The sequence below is a fragment of the Dermacentor variabilis genome, chromosome 3 (assembly GCF_050947875.1).
Source record: "Dermacentor variabilis isolate Ectoservices chromosome 3, ASM5094787v1, whole genome shotgun sequence".
NCBI lineage: Eukaryota > Metazoa > Arthropoda > Arachnida > Ixodida > Ixodidae > Dermacentor > Dermacentor variabilis.
In genome coordinates this window covers 157,060,077-157,077,638 of record NC_134570.1, presented here as the reverse complement: position 1 = coordinate 157,077,638, position 17,562 = coordinate 157,060,077, and the positions used below count along the sequence as shown (strand labels likewise).

The 17,562-nt window shown below is 45.5% G+C and overlaps 1 protein-coding gene across 2 annotated transcripts in view; it reads left to right on the top strand.

Moving 5' to 3' along the window:
* The window catches only part of LOC142576447 (3 beta-hydroxysteroid dehydrogenase type 7-like), a 35,130-nt gene extending 21,774 nt beyond the window's left edge, over positions 1-13,356 (top strand). For both annotated transcript variants that reach the window (XM_075686585.1, XM_075686586.1), the window contains exons 6-7: positions 4,397-4,542; positions 12,629-13,356. In XM_075686585.1, the coding sequence (XP_075542700.1) occupies positions 4,397-4,542; positions 12,629-13,048 (566 nt within the window). In that variant the 3' untranslated portion in view covers positions 13,049-13,356. The remainder of the gene's footprint in view (positions 1-4,396; positions 4,543-12,628) is intronic.
* The last annotated feature ends 4,206 nt before the right edge of the window (positions 13,357-17,562 follow it).

The following is a 17,562-nucleotide window of genomic DNA, read 5'->3' as shown; positions in this document are numbered from 1 at the left end:
CTCTCCTGCGAGTTACAAATGGACCACCTGTCTTTGTTACCTTGACGACGTTATTGTTTTTTCTCCCACGTTCGGCAGCCACCTTACCCGACTCGCTGCAATTCTTGCAGTCTTCCGAAAAGCCGGCCTTCAACTAAACTCCACAAAGTGTCAATTCAGGCGCTATCATATTACAGTGTTGGGACACCTCGTTGACGCATCCAGTGTCCAACCAAATCCGGAAAAAGTTGAGGCCATACGCAGTTTACCTGTGCCATGTTCTGCTTCTGACGTGCGCTGCTTTGTCGGCCTGTGTTCTTACTTTCGCCATTTTGTCAAAAACTTCGCCGACGTTGCTCAGCCTTTGACAGATCTTCTAAAGAAGAACACGCCATTCTCATGGGGCCCGGAGCAGGCTCACACGTCTGCCGCTCTCATTGGGCTTCTGACCACCCCTCCCATACTTGCCCATTTCAATCCATCTGCACCGACCGAAGTCCACATTGACGCAAGCGGCCACGGCATCGGCGCTGTTCTCGCCCAACAGCAGAATGGCACCGACTGCGTCATAGCTTACGCCAGCCACCTGCTGTCACCTGTTGAGAGAAATTACTCCATCACCGAGCAGGAGTGCTTGGCTTTAGTTTGGGCTGTCGCCAAGTTCCGGCCATATTTTTATGGCCGCACGTTTTCAGTCATTACAGACCACCACGCCCTCTGATGGTTGTCTTCCCTCCGGGACCTCACAGGACGGCTTGCTCGCTGGGCTTTGCTGCTCCAGGAATTTTCATTTGTTGTCAACTGTAAGTCTGGACGTCTGCACAAGGACGCTGACTGCCTCTCTCGTCACGCCGCGGATCCCTCTGATCTTGCTGCACATGATCCGGTGACGGCTTTGACTGACATGACCGACATGCGCGCTGAACAACAACGCGACGCACCCTTTCAGTCCATCATCGCCGGAGTGCAATCTGGCAGCACCGACTGCAAGTGCCGCATGTTCGTGCTGCACGACCGCATCCTCCACCGCCGCAATATCAACCCTGACGGCCCCGAGTTGCTCCTTGTCCTTCCTCGTCATCTGCGATCCATCGTTCTCGAGCAACTTCATGATGCACTGACGGCAGGACACCTTGGAGCTTTGCGTAGATATGACCACGTACGACGCCGGTTCTTCTGGCCGGGTCTCTACCACTTTGTGCATCATTATGTCGCAACTTGCGAATTGTGTCAGTGCCGTAATAAACCTCCCCTGCCACCTGTCGGATGACTCCATCCAATTGAAGTTCCCTCTGAACCGTTATTTCGTGTAGGCCTTGACCTGCTTGGCCCTTTTCCGACGACGACTAGAGGGAATAAGTGGATCACCATCGCTACTGATTACGCGATAACAAAGGCGTTGCCGACTAGTTGTGCAACTGACGTCACCGATTTTCTCCTTCACGACGTCATTCTCTGGCACGGTGCACCTCGACAGTTACTTACAGACTGCGGCCGCTCGTTCTTGTCTTGAGTTTTCGATGACCTCCTCCGCTCTTGTGCCACTGAGCACAAGCTGTCCACCGCCTACCACCCAGAAACGAACGGTCTTACGGAACGTCTCAACCGAACAATTACAGAGATGCTGTCAATGTACATTTCCAACGACCACCATGACTGGGATGCCATGCTGGCCTATTGACATTCGCGCATAACTCGTCCTGACATGACACTGCAGGATATTCACCCTTTTATCTTCTGTATGGCCGTGACCCCACATTACCGTTCGACACCACGGTCTGTACCACAACACGACACGGTCTGTGCCCCGCGTTGCCACTGAGTACGCTCACAAAGTCATCAATCACGCTCACATGGCACATCAAATCGCCCAATCTCGTTTATTAGCCTCGGAGCATCTGCAAAAAGAGTGTTACGACCGGCGGCATCGCCATGTTCAGTTCACCCCACGTGGTCACCATGTCGTTGGGTCGGCCTCTTCCAGAAGCTTCTCTCCCGCTACACAGGGCCTTATGAAGTCCTATGTCAAGTTAATGATGTCAATTATGAGATCACGCCGTTACAGTTTGATCCATTCTCAAGTCCGCCGCCTGTTGACGTGCACGTTTTGCGACTGAAGCCATACTTCGCTCGCAGTTCTTCGCCTACCATGCGCCGAGACGGTGCTTCACCACCCGGGGGTCTTGTTACGGAAAGATGAACGAAGAGAGGAAGAAGAAGATCGCGAGACGCTGGCTGCTGCGGGTTGTTGGTGGTCAGCCATCCTAACTGCTCAGACTCATTTTGTATATATATTATAAATATAATCTTCTATACTCTCAACATGCCCGTAACAATATCACTCTTTAATTTGCTATTTTCTGTTTCTTTTCGAAACTGTCCACCATACTCACTCGATATCTTAATTCAATATGCCACCTTTTTCTCTAATGGCTATTGCTTTCCGGTGCTGAACACGGGGTCGAAGGTTTGATTCCCATCTGCTCCAGTCATGCTCTGATAGAGACAGAATACAGGGAAGCCCATATACCAAACTTGCATTGCACATTAAAAAAGAAGAAAGAAACCAAGGATTAAAAGTGAGCTGGAGCTTTCCACTTTGGTGTCTGTCATAGCCCCTGGTGTTACGTTGAGATGTTAAAACCAATCAAGTTATCAATAAAGTAAACAAACAAACAAATAAATAACTAAGCCTGACTGGCTACAACATTCGCTTGAGCCCGGCAGGCTAACGGACAATTCACTAAAATCTGCAAGTCGGCTGCCCTGCAAGCTGTTGCTTCAATTGGGAACTCTCCTCCTCAGACTGAATTTTCTGCACCAGTGTGAAAATTTAAGGAGTACGGACAGAAAATTTCATGTCATTATTATCGCCTTGTTGGATTGCTGTTCACCCAGTGATCACTCTATGCAGTGTTAATACCTCGAAAGTTACCTATTAACAAGGCCAGTTAAAAATGCATGCCAAATGTAGCATGACTCCTCGTGTGATGAAAGATACTTATCACATCATTGAAACCTGTTTTGGCAGTCATGTGGTGCCAGGTACCGCTGACGTAAATACACACACTGGGGCCCTGCTGCAGATCATTTGACCGGAAGCAGCCAATCACTAATGAGCCAACCATAGGAACATGTAAGCAGCATGCTTTCGGTGATGGCTTGCGGCTCGCTATCACAAGGTCTGGCAGTGAATTTTTGTCACGGCCACACCGTCTAGCTTGTTAAGCCTTAATCGGAACTGTATCCTCGGGTGTTGGCGAGTAAAATCATGTTTCGGTGCCAAGTTACTGCATATCTATTCGCAGTGGTCACATGATGCTCAGAAAGCTAACAAACCACCCCGCCAACGAAAGCGAATGTACGGGGTGACCATTGCCCATAGCAACCATCTCTGCGAAACACCGTACGACAACCTCTCGTTTCAAATGCTGCTCGTAGGCACACATCAGTCTCTTCTCTAACTTCGAGCAACTTGTTAAAAGACTAGCTTCGTATTCACATTATGAGTTCGAAAATGTGTGCCACCCAGCTGCATACGCATTTACACGTGTGATAGATGGACGCGGATGGAGGGGAAGGGTTGGTGTTACGTGTTCCTTGCTGTGGGTCTCCCAATTTGCGAACTTATGACAGGCAGCAGAAGTCAAACCCAACAGTGAAAAAGCGCCCGACAACTGCACGAAGCAGTGTTGAGTCACGTGATGTGCTTCCCTGCTTCTGTCTTGTACAGATTGGCCACAATGAGATGGCAATAACCCACAGAAACCACCTGCCATTTAGATGGAAAAACCCTTGTTTTCTGAAAGAAACCTGCAAGGTTTCTGAAAGGTTTTTGAAAGTAATAGAAAATCACCATATTAATTACATCTTAAGTAAACAGTGCAAGGCAGACCCAAGTGTCAGTTACATAATATTAATTACAGTATGGCCCACTATTAAACTAAAAATCTGATTGGTATTCATAGCGACATAACGAAACGTTTGCAATACTAACGGGCTGTATGAAAGGCGCTGTAGTTAATTAGTTCGGAGTCTTTGTACCATATCTATGGAGTCGACAGCTACCTAAATAACAGAGGCAAAAAAAAGGTGCGACGCAGTTTTCATGTGAGTGCTCTATCAAGGGACAAAGCGTGAGTACAAAGTGTTGCTATGGGACATTAAACCCCGCGAATGAATCAGCCTTTCTTCCTTTAGAGCAGGCGGGTGTTGTTCCCTTTCTGGCAGCAATTGTCAGCCCCAGGCCTTTCCTCTTCTCTCTCTTTTATCTCTCTGTGATCATTTTCATGTTTGCAAACCTAATAATAATGACCAGTTCGCGTGGGACTGCATCCCTGTTCCATTTGTGACCTGTATCAAGTCAGAGCAGCAGCAACGGCTTGACACACGCTGCTGTCGCCCTCTCATTGTGCAGGCCACACCAAGTTCAGCACACTGGTGCTTCGGCCAACAGCAATGTACGGGGAGGAGGACCAGCACTTCGTGGTGCAGTTCTTGCGTGTTGCCAAGTCCTGGAAGAACACCCTGACCAAGATCCGCAGCGTTGATGAGCGCTTCCAGGTACGCGCATGTATTGCCACTTTACTACTACCATAGCGTCAACATCTTACAGGATGATACTTTGATGAGCGAGTGCTAGTTATAAGAGTTCAACATTAAGACAGCACCACAAAACATGGGCAACTGTGGTACTGTGTTGCTGATCAGGAAAAGTGGGAGTAAGAGGTGTCCCGAGCGGGGTACTGTGTGCCGTGCTGAAACAGGATGATGTATATTCACGCTCACTATGAACTGCAACCCAATGCCTGTGATTAAAGGAGCTCAAAGACTAAAAAAAATGTTAGAACACGAGTAAATGAAACTGTATTCAGATCTCTAATATTTCGTATGTCAGCTTCACAGTGCCATCTTGAGGCCTATCATGCTGGAATGAAGTGCAAACAAGAATAAATAAATAAAAATGCCTCTCTTGCCTGATTGCTTGAAAGTGAGATGTGTGATCGTGCTGCAGCTGTGCGCTAAGAGCATGCTGGTCTTAAAACTAAGCCTTCGTGAATGAATCACCTGAGTGTCACACGCAGGAGTAAACGTGGAAAGGGAAATTCTCCTTCTAGGTCATTTTCTTAAGCTTGCATTTTTTTTCACGTGATAGTGTGTTTGTGACAACTTTATTGAATATCCTGCAGAGTGATGACCTGTTTCTAGGCTGCACCGGGGGCAGCAGGGAGACCCCGTCTCTCAATAGCTTGCCGGGCTTGCTGGATGGCCCAAAGTTGGCCCGGAAGACCAGAGCTAGGTCGCTGTGACTCTCCACCGCACCTCTAGTCTATCCGGGGGGGTGGGGAGGTGGAGGCTGCAATTCTTCTCTGAACTATTTCGCAATCCCAAAGTATATGCTCTAGGGTGGATCCTCTATCATCACATAATATACATTTGGCATCAGGGTATAATTCCGGAAACGTGTGGTTAATGATGTGCCGGGTTCGTGTAAGTTCTGGTTTGAAGGTGCCTGCACTCAACCGTCCGAGACCTGTCCACTTTTGGGCTAGGATGTGGATATATACACCTCGACTTTCTAGGGAATTGGGTAATGTCACTGAATGAGAAAAGTCTTTCCCTATCCTTCTGTTCCATCATCTCCTCCTCGGCCAGAGCCACCCCTAATCGGGCGCAGTTAATGAGTCCTCGCGCAACGCGATCGGCAGATTCGTTAAGGTTTGGGGTGACAGTGGATTCGCACTCTGTATGGGCTGGGAACCAGATGATTTCCTTGTAAAATTCCTCAGATGATATGAGTTTGACTTTACTATTCAGAATTCTTGCATCTTCAACTGATACCCATCCTCTGGCGTAATTTCATATAGCCGATTGAGAGTCGCTCATAACGTATCTATATTTGAGAGAAGTGATAGCCAGAGCAATGGCAACCTCCTCTGCAACCTAAGAGATCCTAGTTTTGATTGAGCACGTGTGTAAGCTTTCTTACTTTGTATTAATTGCTACTGCTGTAAATGCTTGGTGATTTGAATACTCCACGGCATCCATGAATAGTGCTTCCTCGTTATTGCCATAGTGTTTGAGTAGAGCATTAACTCTGCCTGTTCTCCTGTCCTGATTGAATTCCAGGTGCATATTTTTGAGTAAATTTGGAATTTGAATCCTGCTCCTGATCTCTCTGGCCAATGCAAGCTTGAGTCATTGCTGGTTATGGTAATTTATTTATAATTTAGCAAATGGGCGACTAATATCTGGTTAACCTTCCTGCTTTCCTCTTCATCTCTCTCTCTCTCTGTTCGTAATTTATCGAGTATGTATACCATAAAAACTGGACTATAGGTCGGACCGGAATATAGGTTGATCCCCCAACTAACGAATTCTAAAAATAAAAAAAATATTTTTCAATGGCAAAAGTACCGAAAGACACCCTTACCTTGAAACAAATGCGACTCAGCCGGTTGCACAATGGTGAAAGTATTTATTTAAATGCTGCTCGCATGTGCACCTGGCCAAATTTTCAGCAGTATGGCGCGACCATTGACCTGCATGCTTGTCAGCACCTTATTAACGGCGCTGAGCGGCGTAACAAACGAGATATGCGCATGTGTACACATGCACTTACTTTCGCTATTTTGCCGCTTCGTGCAGTGATGATAAGGTGCTGACAAACATGCGGGTCGATGGTTGCGTAATACTGTTAAAAATTGGCTGGGTGTACAGTACACAGAAGGGCACGAAGTGCGCAAGCGCTACTCCAAATTAGAGCAACGCGTTTGATCGGAGTCGTCCGAACTAGAGTCGGATAACGAGTGCTTCTCGCTGCCCAATCCAGAGGTGTGTACAATCTCTACCGCTTTCAAACGGATGCATTTGGGAGTCACAGGCAGTGATCTTACACGCAGCTTCCAGACGAACTCCGCAACTTTGTCTTCCAGTTCTGCGGGCCGCTGCGGTCTGACCACGAAATGACATTACCGTTTTCTTTTGGTTGCTGCAAGTTGTAATACGCTGCTTCTGCCTCCGCCAGTACCAAATGCTGTTTACGGGTACACCAAATTCGCGCTGTGCCGTCAGGTTGCCGTGGGCTTCTGTGTACTCAGTCGCCTTTTTCTTGAAGGCGACGGTGAATTGTCGTCGGCTTCCGCTCATTTTGAAACAAAATGTGAAAAAACAGCCTTTAACCAATATAACTTTGTGACAATCGAAACGCAAAATAGCGGTGCCTCAATGGATGGATGGATGGAAGGTAGGAGCAACCCCTTTGAAATGGGGTGATGGCAGTTGCCACCATGCTCAGCTTTTTATTTTATTTAACTGTGTTGTAAGTTATTAAAATTCGCCATTTTCTTTAAATACGTCTTCCTACACTTTTAACCTTATGTCACCTCTCTGCTTTTGAGCCACCAATCCTCCAATCGCCTTTTGCTAATTTCCACCGCATATTTATTTACATGACTATTATTATCTCTGAACCCTAGGGCCTCAGGAAGCGTGACTGTGCCCGCATCGACATCAGGATGGATACCATCACATTTTAGTATGAGGTGTCCCATCGTTTCTACAGATTTACCACACACAGTACATGTGTCTTCTTCGTTAAATTTCTCCTTATAGCTCCGCGTTCTAAGACATCCTGACCTCACTTCAAAGTGTAGGGCACTGCCTCTTGAGTTATCATAAAACGCTTCCTTCCTGATCTGTTGTTTCCAGTATCGATATATTCTCACACTATGCTTCTTTTCCATTGAATTTATCCAATTTTTTACCTTCCGCGTTTTTAACCTGTCGTTTAACGCTCTGTCTTTCTTCGTCCTCGTGTCTGGCAAACTTACTGGTTAGCTTCCTAGTTCTTTTCCGCCATTGCGAGTCAACGCTCTTTCTGTATAGGTATTTAAATACCTTAGCTGCCCACCTGTTATCCTCCAATTTCCTCAGACGTTTTTCGTATAGGATTTTACTCTGAGCTTCCCGTGCTTCAAATGATGTCCAGCCCATATCTCCCTGTATTGCCTCGTTTGTGGTTTTCCCATGGGCACCTAGTGCTAATCTTCCCACAGCTCTCTGATTTACTTCTAGTCTCGACTGAACTTCTGCCTTTAAGCAGAGGACCGCATTTCCGAAAGTAAGCCCAGACACCATTACTCCCTTCCAAATACCTCTCAGTACCTCATACCTGTTGTACCCCCACAATGCCCTACGCTTCATTATCCTGGCATCTCTTCGCCTTTTTGCTATGAGAGACTGTTCGTGCTTTTCCGTGTACATCTGCCCTTTGTTTATCCATACCCCGAGATACTTGTATTCGGCCACTCGGGGTATTTCGTGGCCTTGTATTGTAAGCTCCTGATCAGTTGTATCGTTGGAAAACATCCAACCGGACTTAGCTGCGCTAAAACTGAAACCTAAACTGTCTCCTTCGTCTCCACAGTAATTAACCAGAGTTTGCAAATCTTCCTGGCTATCTGCTAACAGTACAATATCGTCCGCATACATTAAACCCAGTAGTCGTTGCTTAACAACCTTTCCGCCTAATCAGTACGACAGATTATACCCTAGATTGCTTCGTTGTAACCTTCTTTCCATACTTATCATGTAAGGCATGAACAGCAGCGGTGATAGAGAACAACCTTGCCTTAATCCTTTGTGTACCTCGACAGTTGTCGTACTCTTAATTCCTTCCCATGTTATTACAACATTATTTTCTCGATGTATTTCCTGTAGAAAGTCAATTACCTCATGACCGATACCTTCATCTTTTAATATGTTCCCCAGGAGTTCTCTGTTCACGTTGTCGTATGCACCGCTTATGTCCAGAAAGGCCAAATACAGAGGTCTATTTTCCGCCTTAGCTATTTCTATGCACTGGGTAAGCACGAACAGGCTATCACCTAAGCGCCTACCACTTCTGAACCCATTCTGAAGTTCTCCGAGTATTCTATTACTTTCAACCCATGACTGCATCTTTAATTTCACCGCCTGCATCGCCAACCTATATATAACTGATGTTATCGTAATTGGTCGGAAGGATTTTATGTTCTTATCACCGTTCCCTTTATAAATCAAATTCATTATACTCTGTTTCCAGCTGTGCGGAATTTGCTTATTTGTTATGACTGTCTCCAATGCTTTCATCAGCGTTTCCTTGCTTCTTGGGCCAAGTTCATTAATTAACTTGATTGGAATTTCGTCTATCCCCGCGGACGTGCATTTTGAAACATTTGCTTCCGCCTTTTTCCAGTTAAGAATGGTCAGTTCTAAGCTGTTTTCTATTATGCTATCCTGTCTTGCTCCCTCATTAGGGGCAATTACCCTATCGCCTTTGCTAAATGTCTCTGCTATAACTGAACCAATGTAGTTCATAGCGTCATCTCCCTCTAAACAATTTTGGCATCGTGAATCTGTTCCTCTTTTCTGTGATTAGCTTTACCCAGCCAGCTTATATGGTTCCAGAATTTTCTTGACTCCCCATTAGTTACATCGTGAACTTCAGCCAGCCAGCGATCAGAGGACTACTTTATTTTAGCCTGGACGAGGACCTGCACTTGTTGTTTCTTTTGTCGATAAGATTCCCATTTTTGGCCTATTTCCTCTTCATATAACTGCGCCCTCTTTGCTTCTCTGTGTTCCCGTGATGCCAACTGTCGCTGTTCGATGGTCTCCTTAATTTCCTTATTCTACCAACTTTGTGGCTTCCTCTTTCTTCTCCAGCGGTTTACTCCTTTTACTTCTTTTATTTTTGTACTAATGATAGTTCTAACTGATTATAATCCCACCTTTTTATGGAATGTTTCTCTATTGCTGCCTGCATGCCGGCCACTATTTGCGCTATTTGTTCGTCATTTAATTTTGCATACTCTTTTTGACTTCCCTGCATTTCTCTTTTGAGCAGGGCTCCCAACTGTAGACTAATACGCTTATGATCACTTCCGAGGCTGTGCTTCCCCTCTTCGTCTATTTCCACTATTGCGAACTTGCTATACAACCCCTGCGACATTAAGCAGTAGTCATCAATGGTCGTTTCTCTGTTACGGGGCTCCCACGTGATTTGTCCCTCACACTTATTTTCTCTATTTATTATAACTAGGTTATGTCGTTCACAGAAGTCTAGCATCGACTTCCAATTACAATCTGTGTATCCATCTAGATCCTCGATGTGGCCATTCATGTCACCCAGCAGACAAATATCGGCACCTTCTCCAAACTGCTTTATATCGTCATCGAGACACTTCACTAGATCCTTGTTCTCTTGCCTGCATTTGTCCCCTGTCCCTAAATAAAATACTCCTAGCCATATCTTGTTACCGGCAATTGTACCTGATACCCAGCATGTTCTTTGCGAGTTGACTTTATTCTTTGCCAATTTGTTCCTTGATGTATCAGCGTACCTACTCCTCCTCCCTTCCTCTCCGTTGTTCTATTGCTCCCTTCCCAGACGTAGCCTTCAATAAACGGTGGGTCTTCTAGATCCCTGAGATGTGTTTCGCATAGCGCGTATACACCTACTCGTTCGTCCTTTAACTGCTGTTCTATTTCTAACCACTTCGCTCTCTTTCTACCGCCTTGCATGTTTATGTACCTGATCTTGGTGTTAAATTTATTTTTTGTAGTTTTCTTCCTGGACCTCTTAGTGGTCATTTTATTGGCGTCTGCCTCTATTGGTTGCACTTTCTACATTGTTTCTACCTACCCCTACACCATGAGACGCAGTGGACCCCCTAAAATAGCTACTGCCCGGCCTGCCAGGCGCCAGCCGATCTGGGCTCCTAGCCTTCCATTGAAGTGGATGCCATTTTGTGGATGCCATTTTGGATGCCTCAATGTCGCCACACCACGCTGCTGCTAATGGTGGCTGTTTACGTCATCCACCCATTGTTGCAAGACTTCTGTAGTTTTTCCGCCAAGTCCGGTATATAAGACGAGGGTCGACTTTTCGCAATGGTTTTTTGAAAAAAATGTTCGACCTATATTCCGGTTTTTACGGTACTGCTGCCAGTACAAGTGCTGGCCAGTCTTTCCAACTGAGCTGTCTGCTGAGCATCAATCAATTCTAAAGTGTTATGCATGCCCAGCTATATTAATCTCTCTGTACTGGTGCTTTCAGGCAAGCCTATGGCCTGCTTAAAAGCTTTCTTTATGTGCGTATTGATTTTATCATTTTCTATCTTGTAGTACCAGTTGAAGTGCGCAGCCACGTAAATGATGCGGCTTATAGCAAAAGCAGGAATGAGCCTAACAATGCTAGCCTCCTTCATTCCCTGATACTTGTTCGAGATTCTCCTGATCAGCCTAAGGGCATTAGTGACCTTGGTCACAAGCTTTCTAAAAGTTTCACCATTAGTTCCCTTCGACTCAGTGTTGAGTCCCAGGGCCCTAATTTGTTTAACGATGGAGATGGCCCCGCCATTCTTCATATGAATCTGTATCTCCTTGTGCTCTCTCTCCTTGATGTATCCCTTGGGCGGCCTGCCCTTGAAGGTGGGTCTGTAAAGGAGAAGCCCTGATTTCTCTGGGGAGCACTCAACCCCCGTGCATGTAAGGTACTTGTCCACTTTATCTACTGCTTCCTGTAATTTCTGTTCTATCTCTCAATCACTGCCTTGCGAGATCCATATGGTAATATCATCCGCGTATAAGGAGTGATTGATTCCTTCAATGTCCTCGAGCTTTTCCTATAATCCTATCATAATGAGGTTAAAGAGCATGGGCGATTTCATGGAGCCCTGAGGCGTACCCGAACTGTCCATGTCCCTCAGCTCGGACTTGAGTTCCCCCATGGTGAGGGCAGCTTTCCTATTCGTTAGGAAGTCTCAGATGTAATTGTACACCCTTTCTCCTAGGTTTAGGTTGCTGAATCGACTGAGTATGGCCGAATGCGCTGCTTTATCAAATGCTTTCTTGAGTTCCAACCCTAATATAGCTTTCGTGGATCTCACTTTACTGTCTAGTACTTGCTGCTTGTTTTGCAGCATAACGTCCCGAGTAGAGAGTCCAGCCCGAAAGCCCAACATAGTGTTTGGATATATCTTGTTTTCTTCCTGGTAATTGCTTCCGGGTAACCAGCTAGTTTGGCAGAATGGTCACTACAGCCAACGTTGGCCAGTTCAGTTGCAGAGTCAAAAAGACGGTCGGGCCAGTTCTTTTTGATAGCCTCAACTCTGCTTTGTCTACTGCCACTGCAGTCAGATGACAAATGCAGGCAATGAAGCATATATATATTTAATTGCATGACATTGTCAATGCTGGCCAGTGTAGTTGGCATTGGTAGTCGAAAGCAGCCAGTGCTAACTCAGTTTAAGTTTGCACATAGAGGGGCGAGGACACTGCTCCCCAGGAGAGAGGGGGGGCACAGATTTGACTCATGGTGTACAATCTTCTGAAGAACTCGCAGATGACTGTGACTATGAAAGATGGGAACATTCTTACCTGCAATGATGGTTAAGGGTGCTCATTAGTGAGCACAAGTTAGCTGTTCCTCAATTTTTTAAGATGTAGTATTCTGAAATGGCTGCATTTCTTGGGGTGCTTAGAAATTTTTCAGATTGAGCTAGCATAGCAGTGTTATGGGGGGGTTCTCATCTATCCAGTAAACAACCACCTAGCTTGTTTCGCAACCTCATTTCCTTCTGTTTTGTTTTCACCGCAACAACAGGTGACATACGTGGGAAATGCTGCCCTGGCACACTTGCGGGCCATGGAGAAGCTGGCCATCGACGAGTCGGTGGCAGGCGAGGTGTTCTACGTGACAGACGACACGCCCCTCGAGGACATCTACGAGTTCCTGCGGCCGTTCGTCGAGTGCCAGGGCTGCCGGCTGTCGGACTACACGGTCCCCTACCTGCTGGCCATCCTGGTGCTCATGCTGCTGGTACTGGTGCTGCGGCTGATTCGACCCCTGTACCGGCCACGCTTTTATGTGCCTCCACCCTCGGCTGTCACCTACATATGCACATCGCTCTTCTTCAACCGCACCAAGGCCACGCTGCGGCTCAACTACTACCCTAACGTGACGCCTGACGAGGCTGTCCAGCGGTCTGTCTCCTATTACAAGTCCCTCCAGTTTCCGGGATGATGGCATTGTCCCGTCGTTGCCGATGCTGCCCTTGCCTCTGTGGGCACCACACCACGCCACACTCTAGAGGTCCCTGTTAAGCTTGTGGGAGTGCTCACTGGTCGTTCCCAAGAGTTCCTAGGGGCAGGTTGGGGAAGTACTAACGTGATAAGAGTTGCGGGCAACCACTGCTGATAGTATTTTCAGGCTCATTGCCTTCTTGTTTGCATCCGAAATTCTTGTTTTAATGCGTGCTGATTGGCTGGAACCACATATTGTGCATATGACACTCATAAAGTATGCCACACTCAGTAGATCAAAGAGGCACATACTCATAGCACGCGTATACTTGAGCTGAAGTGGCATGGCTGTGGTTGTTGCAGCCACACGGCATTCCACATCAAATACTGGCTACTTCTATATAACTGATGGATGCTTGCTTCATGGGAATAGTGTGTTCTTATACCTGGGTGACGCTTGCTTGTTAGTGCTAGACTTAGCTCCTTGGTTAGCATGAGTTTCCAAAAGAGGTAGTGCTAAGCCTGCTTTTCTTGCATCTTGCAAGAGTTGCAGTAGCAAGTCGCATGCTCCCACAGCACTCTGCGATAGAGCGTGCTGTCATCGCTACCACATGTAATCGCCATCTTCGGCCAGAATTGGTGAAGGAAAGAACTGCCACCAACAGTCTGTATCTTCAAAGCCGCTTGAAAAAGAGCACACCACTATCACCATGGCCACTCAGGCTCGGAGAAAAGCCAGGCCAACCATCGGGCGTCTCCTTCCACATATGTTGTAGCACACCACTTTTGCTCTTCGCTCGGTTGGCATGTTGTCATCCCGAAGCCCGTGAATGACTCAGTGCTTCTGAAGCCATGGTTTCACAGGACTGTCTGCCTGGGACTCCCTTACCCTAGAAATCACCCTAGAAGTCTCTAAAAATGCCCTCATTAAGGGTACCCACTGCGCAAGCTGCATTTTTTTCTAGGTGATAACCTAGACGTTTGTGAGAACATTCAGGTTGTGCATGGCTGCACATCTAACCTCTGTAACCCTGAATAGCATACATCTAAACTCACTTCAGTGGGAAGTATGCGCTGACATTGTGGAGCTTTAGTAATATGGGGTCCAAGATTAGGGGACGCTATAGGCTGAGCGTGCAAAAGAACCCAAGATACAAAAGAAAACAAAAGGAGTGCAAAAGAATGCAAACAGGGCGTGAATTTGGGTACGCAAAGGCGGTATTTATAAAATTAGCTACTGCTGCAGTGGCCACCATAATTTACATCTGGTATGGTGAATGGTTGCACATTGTCCTGATCTGCATATGTCTGCTTCATGTCCAGCCATGCAGAAGCAGTGAATAGGCCGACAATACAGCTCTCATAATGTTGCTTGAATACACCAAATTAAGTTACAACTGTAGTGAAAATACACCCGATATTCATTATAAGCATACTCGCTGATGTCATTGAAAAAATAGCAATTTCTCGATTGAGTCTAAGCGAAAGGAATGCAAGCATGATGCCTTCAATGAGACAGTTAAGGCTCTGTCAATTTTAGTGGTCTGTAGGTACCTTACCATGGTGATACGTGGCACGTAAACAGCTCGAAATTACGAATGAATTTTGTACCATTGCTCCATGATGGTGTGGTTGATCCAGTCTTACAGAATCGGCACGTTGGGGCAGGCCAGCCAATTTGAGCCATTGGCCCACGCATGCATGTCCAGAATGTTTCATCTCAAATTGCTCTTGCCGAGTATTTGAGATTTCTGCTACTGGAACGCATACTTTGAGCTGTAGGCATACTACTGTTCGCTTCACTGTAACCAATATTATCTCTTGTCTAGATTTTTCAGTTAATTCGATCCCAACCGAATTTCTCTGCCAGTGCCCATGCATTTCGATGGACCCAAACGGGCATTATTTCAATTCTAAAATTGACCTTCACCAGATAATTCAAAGCTGACCAGTCAGCATGCATGCATCTGACCCCTGTGGTAACACGAATAACGATCCCTTTCGTGGCAACATCTGTCGCAGCAGAGCTTAAGGAACTGTGAATGCATTGAACACACGTCACCTCCCGTCAAAAATGCTTATTTCCAGCCAGCCCTAGGAAGATAGTCAGGCAACAACGGTAGCACGCAATGTCTGACTATGGTGTTTACCCGATTCCAAAGCACGCCTTTTGTTTTCCTAGGAAATTGTGGCGAAAGTAGCCTGCATGGTGCAATCAGATACAAAACCAAAACCGCCCTTGTGGCATTTGTAGGCTTTACTTCATAACACAGCTATACTGTGGCGAAGCAAACTTTAGGCAACTTGCCGCCATCCTAAAAAAAAATGGTTTTGCTTTTAAAGGTGGAACACGATAGCATTCAAAGATCCCTGACTGGGCTTCACGCATCCTGGCAACTGCAGGTTATGTAACTGTAATGTTTTCCTGGAAATGCTGGCGGCAAACATTGCGCATGTAGGCGAGCTTTCTGGTTCTTTTGTTTTGATGGTGTTGCAAGGCACCAAGTGGGCCACACCACTCCTACTAAGACAAACCTCAAATGGCATTTGGAAAAGGGGTTTGCGGTTGAGTTTCCGCATAACAGAATGATGCTTTCTTGCATATTCAAATTACAATCCGACGCTATCATGTCTGTAGATTGTGTGCAAGTCTTACTTGACAAGTTTTCTGATGCATTTTACTTTGAGAAATTCACTTAGTTCAGTAACACCTATGCGTCACGCAGAGGGCCTGCATGGTTCGGAATGATTTCCTCGGCTGCAGACGCCGTCGCCACATCTTATGCGACATAGGCCCTTAACGCTCTCGCGTTAAAATCGGGTCCACATTAGATTTACACTTTGTTTAGGAGCTTTAATTTCATTTATGCTTTAGTTTTCTACTTCAGATGCAGATATTTGGTGCGCATTTGATTCGGCGGTTTGTTAGACTCGGGCAAACACAGTCAAATGTATCAGCAAAGTGTTTTGGGATTTTCTGCATCTTGTTTAATTTGACCAGCCAGATAATTCGATCAGTTTCGTCGGTCTTATCAGGCTTGAATTAACTAAAGTTGTCTCTATCCGTGCTTTCTTTTATATTGAGGCTTCACTGTATTCCCTATATCGTAAGTAACTGATGTGCTACTGCCAAGGAAACAAACGAATGAAGCAAAGTAGAAACTAGGTTTTAGTTCTTGTCAATTGTCCTGTTGCCGTTGATGCGGTGTTTTTGTGTTGAATCTTTATCCGGTGATTACTCCTAATTACATTGTGCCCTCATATATATCATAATTCTTTATTTTTTAATACGGTCTACCTCGGTGGAGTGACCATTCATAGTGGTGACTGTTTCACTGGTATTGTTGATCGCACATATGCATTTGTATACACTCTTATGGTGGAAGCTACATATTGTTTTACATCATGCAAAGGCCAGGGTCTGTACAGATTATCTTTGTTTCAACTCCGGAAGGGGCCGGACCTCTCTGTGTGTGCTGTTTCCCAATATTCAAGAAATGCATCATACTGTTTTCACTGTAGACAGAATGGTGATGTGCCTTTTTGTTTTTTTGTTTTTTGCAACAGTCATCCATTGTTTATTGCAACTTTTGTGTGCTGTCATGTTGTTAACCCACCGTGTGTCACACTAACATGGCTATATCTGGGTGATTTCTCGAGGAATATATATCCAAACGTGTTGAGTGTGTTTTCAGGGTAAAAGTTGTGATGATGCATTGGCTGATGCCGACTTTGCACAAACAATTAATGATTGCACACAGTGCAGATCAGTAAAACTTTGAGCACATCGTCAGTAATTAAAAGTGTGTGGGACCAAGTGCAGTCGAAGCCCTTCCCATAGAAATGTAAACTGTGATTTATGGAGTTGCGTTGGCTTTTGATGTTCTTTACTCATGATTATACTAGTTCTTTTGTATGGATTTTTTTTCTACAATATTTTCTTTGGCGAGCTCTGGCCTCGTACAAGTTTACAACTCCATGCTCGTATCTCTCTGGGCACTGGAGTCAATTTTTATGAACGTGTTTGTACTGAATGGTGGAACATGTTGCCTTCAATAAAAGCTATTTTTGCGAATGAATGTACCCGTATATGCCTCAGCTTACTTTGTAAGTGAGTCTTTGGAAGCTATCAATTACTGGTGTGCTACATGGGACATGAAAATTAATTTTGAAAAAACTACCTTTGTGACAGTTACAAATAAGAAGTCCCCCTTACAATATCCATATGCCATTAATCAGAAAGAAATAAAGCGTTCCAAACATGTAAAATATCTCGGACTTTCTATTACTGATAATTTGAAGTGGGACTGAGACATTGAGTACATTTGCGGATCTATCCAACATAAGCTTGGTTTCCTAAAAAGGAAGCTACGGAATGCCACTCCTGATGTCAAACTCACGGCATATAAAACTATAGTAAGGCCAGTACTGGAATATGCAGGTATTGTTTGGGATACTACACAGTCAAACCGAAATGAGTAAATTAGAGTCCAGAGGCCAGGTTCATTTTTTTCG